Source organism: Puntigrus tetrazona, chromosome 5 (genome assembly GCF_018831695.1).
Source record: "Puntigrus tetrazona isolate hp1 chromosome 5, ASM1883169v1, whole genome shotgun sequence".
Classification (NCBI taxonomy): domain Eukaryota; kingdom Metazoa; phylum Chordata; class Actinopteri; order Cypriniformes; family Cyprinidae; genus Puntigrus; species Puntigrus tetrazona.
The window spans coordinates 2,997,961-3,005,209 of NC_056703.1; the positions used below are offsets into that span (position 1 = coordinate 2,997,961).

Below are 7,249 nucleotides of genomic sequence, written 5' to 3' on the forward strand. Positions count from 1 at the left end.
GCCTTCCAACCAAACGCCAATAAAAAACACCCAAATCTTAAGCTGCACCGAGAGAAGAACAATTTGTCATAAACCACTGATCAGGTACAGCACAGGTGTAAGTCTGTGTTGAAATAATGCCTCTGGATCTCTGAAACTGAAATTGGAGACTGACTACAAGACATAAATATTTAAACGCCGTTGCAGTGCTATTTCTCCCATGGATACACTACAGCAGCGCTGCTGAGGATTGATTCACATAAAACACAATGTGTGTGCTAGTAAACAACCACAGCCGAGCGGAGAGCGCTGCAGATGGCTGGACTAATTATTTCCAGGCTGTTTATACGTATTGACAGTTTTGTGGGACAATGAAATCCTAGAGTAAATATAATTGTAAATAAATAGCGCTTTTGAACTCCTAGTGTGCTCCACGCCGCCGACACTTCCTCTTTGAATTTTCCATTAGCTTTAAACGCAGTCGTCTTTTTCCCAGCACGAACTGCAATTACAGGTGCAACGCACAACTGTGAAGAGTGGCACATTAAACTACTGAGAGAATTTCACTCGCAATTCAGAACGTTTTATGAGTGTCACTCCTGTTCTCAAATGAGAGCAATGACTGCAATTACAAGAGCGTGTGTTTCCTGAGTGAATGTTAAGAAAGCCGTCAAGAGCATGTCTGGGACGTGTTTGTGGCGCTGAAGGACAAAACCAGGGTCAATTTTTTGATATTGAGATTTACACATTTGAAGGCTAAATATATAACCTTTCCAGTACTGTACACACACACGTACACGTACACGTACACGTACTCACACACACACACACACGTACACGTACTCACACACACACACACGTACACACACACGTACTCACACACGTACACGTACTCACACACACACACGTACACGTACACGTACACGTACTCACACACACACACGTACACGTACTCACACACACACACACACGTACACGTACTCACACACACACACACGTACTCACACACGCACTCACACGTACTCACACACGCACTCACACACACACACGTACTCACTCACACACGCACTCACACACGCACTCACACACGCACTCACACGCACTCACACACGCACACACACACGCACTCACACACACACACACACACACACACACACACACACACACACACACACACACGCACTCACACACACACGCACTCACACACACACGCACTCACACACACACGCACTCACACACTCACGCACTCACGCACTCACACACTCACGTACTCACACACTCACGTACTCACACACTCACGTACTCACACACTCACGTACTCACACACACTCACACACTCACGTACTCACACACTCACACACTCACACACTCACACACACACACACTCACACACACTCACACACACACGTACACACACACGTACACACACACGTACACACACACGTACACACACACGTACACACACACGTACACACACACGTACACACACACGTACTCACACGTACACACACACGTACTCACACGTACACGTACTCACGTACTCACACGTACACGTACTCACGTACTCACACACACACACACGTACTCACACACACACACACACGTACTCACACACACACACACACGTACTCACACACACACACACGTACTCACACACACACACACGTACTCACACACTCACACGTACTCACACACTCACACACGTACTCACACAGACACACGTACTCACACACACACACACGCCTGCCTCTGACTTGCTTAGTTGGGGACAATTCATTTCTAGTGATTATCATTGATTTGATTACACAGATTATACATATTTGCATTTAATAAAAATTGTTTAAACTTGTTATCATGCATTACTATCACTCTATAATGTTCAGTGCTTTGAGACATGCATATACACACACACACACCTATATATATACACATCTATCTATACACACACACCTATATCTCCATCTCTATATATGCATACAAACACACACATATACATATATCTATATAGATATATGGATGTGTATATATCTATATACATACACAAACACATGTATATGTATGTGTGTGTGTGTGTGCGCAGTTTCACTACAATACATAAAGTTAAGAAATGTTCTGCTGTTCTCTGTAAAATGCAGTGAACACCCAACAAAAACTATTTTATATAGTAAAACTTTCAGTTAGATGAAGCAACTGTACCGTACTGCGAAGGCCGTTTTTTTTTATGCATTGATTACCGTTTTAATGCAAGCAATTAGTGAAGAGCCGAATGAGAATGTGAATGACAAACAGCACTGAAATGAAAAACAGGCTTGAAGGTTTGGATGCAAATGTTGTATTGTGTCACCGAATTGAGAAGTAGGCAAATTTAAAACAATAAAACAAAGCAATCTTAGGATTTAGCATTTATGTAAAAGAACACAAGATTAGGACAGGAAAATCATCTTCAAACAGCAAACCATTCACCCAAGAGAAGATTTAATGATTAGAAGTAACCTAACAATAACGCAATCTTCTTAAGAGCAGGTTTCTTCCATCAACGCTATAAAATGCTATAAAAAAGGCATTTAAAAGAAGAGAGCAGTATAAGAAGTTCATTTGACAGTAATTAAACGGCTACCTGACACACTAACGACTGAGGAGAGTTACTGCGTGAAGTCTGGAGCTGGTTCCTCAGAGGTCTGAGAGAGAAGAGCCTCAGAGACTCCGCTCAGTCGTCCTCGGGTCTTCCTCCGGCTCGCTCTGCTCAGCTCAGGAGACGTGTGCTCCACCCAGGCCAAGCCCACGGCCTGGAGGTCCACGCTCCTCCGGTTCCTCAGGCTGCGCCGCACAGAACCTCGACTCTTCACCACGGGTTTCAGGATGTCGTCGATGTTGAAGTCCATCTGCTGCCAGGGAGCCAAACTATCAGCATCTCTCTCAACCGAATCCTCTACCAGCTTTCCACGAGGGCTTTTCGGCGCTTGCTGGACCGGTGCATGTTTTTTATCGCTCAGCGTCTTCTGCTCCGAACTCTCAATGTCCGTGGAGTCTCCATTCGGTAGCACGCAGCTTATTAAAGCCTCAGTTTCTCGGTTCTCAGAGCACTCAGTATCTTGTTCCCTAGAGCTAATCTCTGGACCGCCAAGCTCTTTTCTTTTGTGTGTACCTGATCTACGTTTTCGCACCGGTCTCCCCGAATCGCGCCTGGCTTTGGAAGCCTTTGACTTTCCTCTTTCTGCAGGATCCTGAACGCCAACTTCCTCACGAGTCTCCGAGCTTTCACTGGTCCGTGTACGGGCAGCTTCCACACTTACCATGGGATGAAAGGTGTTGCTGTGGGGAACGCAGGGAGTCCGGACGCAGTCTTGATCTCCATCTGAGTTGGAAAAGTAAAGAGGTTTTACATTAATATGTTCAAAACATAGTTCTGTGTCACCAGCTCTAGATTTGTGTGCAGGGATCAGCAACACGGCTATATTTGTAGCAATAAACAACAAAAAAAATGCCAAAAAAATTATTAGAATATTAAGATCATGATCCGTGAAGATATTTAGTAAATTTCCTACCATAAATATTTTTAAAAATTTTTTTATTATTAATATGCATTGCTGAGAACTTCATTTAGACAACTTTTAAAAGGCAAAGATTTGCTGTCAATTATTGTCCTATCCTACAGCAATGGAACGTATTTATCCAGCTTTCAGATGATTTATAAATCTCACAGGTCCTAACGACTGGTTTTGTGCTCCAGGGTCACAAATGCATTCAGATCCTCAGTTTCGTAGACCTCGCAAGATTAGTTAATGAAATCATTTTTATTTGGTCCTCATTTATTACTCTTCTTCCATGCAACGCAAATGGAGATATTTTAAAATAATTCTTTTTTCCATAAACTGAAAGCATTTAACTCTGAGTTCAAGTTTCTAAAAAAGGACAGAGAACACAAAATGAAACACCATGAATCAGTCAGTGCTATATTCCAAAACTAATGCCACACAATATCTTTGTAGGAGGAACGGTCAGAATTATTCACTCAAAGCATTTCTACACACAATACTGCTCGAAAGATAGGGGTCAAGGAGATTTTATAATTTCAAAAGAAGTCTCCTACGCTCAACAAAGCAACATTTCTCTAATGAAAAAGACATCTATTCCTGTGATGGCAAAGCTGGCTTTTATTACTCCAGTGATCAGTGACACATTATTCTTTAGAAATCATTTTAATATGCTGATTATTCTTCTTATTATCCGTGTTTAAAATAAGCTGAAATAGTTTTTTTTGCGATTATTCTTTAACGCATTTGTAAATAAATATATATTATTTAAAAAGCATGCATTAAATTGACCAGTGACAGTAAAGACGTTTGCATTATTAATTTATTTGAAAAGAATCTTACTAGCCCTAAACTTGTGACTGCTAGAGACTAAAAAACTAAAAGGTGTTAGGCATCAATGATATCAAACCTAGAGCAAAGGAGACAATTACCTTTAGCGAATAATGCCTTGGAAAGCAGCTTGCTATATTAACAGCGCTTTTTGGTAAATTAATAGCGCCGTGTCACGATATTATTTCATTCTGAAGCAAAAATCTGTCAAACAAGTTTTCACAAAAATAAATAAATGCGTGAAGGTCTACCACTTCATCCAAATCACCTCATTCACATGAATCAGTCCATTCAGACTTCACATTTTTGTCTTAAGGAATAGTATGCAACATTTACTCTGTGCATCAAGTTAAACCTCTATGGAATTTTGGCGGCTCGTGGTTATTTCATCACCAAATAAAATAAAATAAATCCCTGGCTAAGCTGGTGAGTCATTAATGGAAGTCTTGGACGGGGTACCTATTTGTTTTCCTGACTGAGGCTGTGTCGGCGTGCTGCTGAGACCGGCAGACGTCGTCTCAAATATAGGGCTGAGAAGAGGGTTTTTTGAGGCATAGTCTCTTTTGCCATACAGAGAACAATCCACCTCCTTATTACCAAATCTTCTTTTCACTCTCGACGTCTCCTGGAAGCAAGAAAACAAGCTGCAGTGAGGGACACGGACAGAGTTCACGAAAAAACACGCTCAAAGACTGACTGCAGAAGTGCGAAATCACGCGTCGCGCTATTTATAAACCAAACGCAAAGTCCAAGTCACATTAGTGTTCTTATTTCAGGCTCAGTGTCAGTTTGATGCCAGCGTTAATAATCAGAGCTTAAAAATCCCCGTTCAGCAAAACTCATCACATGTCAGCTTGACTTCTAAAAGTATAAAGCGAAAATCCACTCGCTAAGCTTCACACCTTCATCTTTCCTGAAGCAGAAGCTGCTGTTGCACGCGAGCTTCTCCTGTGCTCGGACTCATTCTCCCCTGGTTGCTGAAACAGAAGAACAGAAGAGAACCACCAATCAAGAGAATTGATGTTATTCAATACAAAGCCTGAACACGCACGCTGGGATTTATAACCTAGAAATCAAGTTTTAGGACTGTAAAATGTAAAATAAAGATTATTTACTCATCCATTCACGCCTCATTTTGGTGGATCCCCCTCCTCAGGCGCCAATAAAATGCGTTTGAAAAATCTTCTATTATGTGAACGCATTTGCCGCACATCTACATTTGAAATAAGAACTCGAGCATGCAAAAGATGAGACTAATCTGTTTTCACAAGACAGAATGCACGCTCTCTACCGCTGAATGCGATCACGATTGCCGTAAAAAGAGGTGCAAGTTAAAGACGTTTGTGACGATGCAACAACGAGCAAGTGACAACTCCGTCAACTGTCCCGAAATGCAAGCGAAAGCAGATGTGATGAGCTTATGTGAAGCCGCTTAAATAAAGAAGACGGGGTACATCTGTACAGGTGAACTACTAATACCTTTTTCCACTGATTTAATCTGATAGCGTGTGTGGATTCATTTAGGCATGTAACCTACATGCTATATTGGATGTTGGCAGGAACCCTCACTGTAAACTTGAAAGCCGCAGGGAAGAGTAAAACTATGCGATTTGTAGCATGTGCACACAATCCCCCATCATGCACATCATGATAAAAGCAAGCACAGAGCGGTTGTTCACTAATATACTGCTCATTACAGAACCCGCTTTACTGACAAAATGCGTAAACATTTCGATCGATCATTATCGGCGCATCCCTAAAAACAAGAGTTCGATCTTTTTGCAAATGTACTTTCATACATTTCAATATTTTGAAACATGAAACATGTTACACAGATTAAAAATTAATAGCTGAATCTGTGCTTCGATCTGATCGATCATAAAAAAAAGCTATTTGCTGATATGAGACCTCACCTTTCTTTTCCTACAGCGAGAGTGAGTTGGTTTAGTGCTGGAGTTACATGAACGAGTCTGTTTAGAGCTCACAGAAGACTCCTGGTCATCATCTACTGCTGACAAGAAAACATAGGTATTTATATACACACACACACACACACACACACACACACAGCTAAAGTAATAAAATCAGTTTAACAACAAGACTTTGCATTCTCCTTGCAGAATCGCTAAGAAATCATTGTTGCATTTTGCTTTTTTAATTTAGTACTGCCCTGAGGAAACTATTTGACTTTATGCACTTTCCCAAGAACAAACCACACGTGTTGTTTTTTAACGTTTACACTTACTGCAAGAACAGTAAAATAAATAACAGGTTGTCTGAATAACCAGTTGCTTTAAATGAAGCCTTGCATACAGGGTTCCTGCAGGTTTTCTAAGAGTAAGAGTAAAGAAAACTAAAATAAATGCAAGAAATCAAACAATTTGATGTTGTCTAAATGTAAATTTACAGGGAGCACGCAAGACTTCTCATTTTCATTTTGCATTTTCAGTAAATATATCCTGATTTAAGGATGTTTAGAAATAGATAGATAACAGGGAATTCATTTTTCCTATTTTTTTAGCAATGCATGCAATATTTAATGCCACGGCTTTAAATGAATTAAGAGGATTTTCTTTTCTGATTTAAGACCCTTTCAATTAAAACTATATGACTTTCTAAGACCTGCAGAACCTGGGTAACGTCCACAAAACGTGATCCGATATAAAATGCATCCGATACATAGAAAGCATGGTCTTATGTTTTCGATGTATCCGATGCATTTCATATCGGAGTTCATTTTGTGTGAAGCACTATCGCTAAAAATATTCAAGAAATGGCCAAAACAAATCCAGCCCTACTCCCAGCTTACAGGCCATCGGTGCTTAAAATAGTTTGATGCAAACTTAAACGAACATTAAAGCTGCAGTGCGAAAGTTTTGGCGGTCTTTAAAATGCAAATCACGAGT

At 40.7% G+C, this 7,249-nt stretch overlaps 1 protein-coding gene across 2 annotated transcripts in view; it reads right to left on the minus strand.

The window, feature by feature from the left end:
- Window positions 1–2,295: 2,295 nt before the first annotated feature.
- LOC122344624 (cell division cycle-associated protein 2-like) overlaps window positions 2,296–7,249 on the minus strand; it is a 12,466-nt gene continuing 7,512 nt past the window's right edge. The window contains exons 10-13 of one of the 2 annotated variants that reach the window (XM_043238144.1): window positions 6,257–6,351; window positions 5,246–5,320; window positions 4,803–4,968; window positions 2,296–3,334 (exon numbers count right to left, since the gene is read on the minus strand). In XM_043238144.1, the coding sequence (XP_043094079.1) occupies window positions 2,622–3,334; window positions 4,803–4,968; window positions 5,246–5,320; window positions 6,257–6,351 (1,049 nt within the window). In that variant the 3' untranslated portion in view covers window positions 2,296–2,621. Of the gene's footprint in view, window positions 3,335–4,802; window positions 4,969–5,245; window positions 5,321–6,256; window positions 6,355–7,249 lie in introns of both variants that reach the window. The other variant, XM_043238143.1, reaches the window with a different exon arrangement.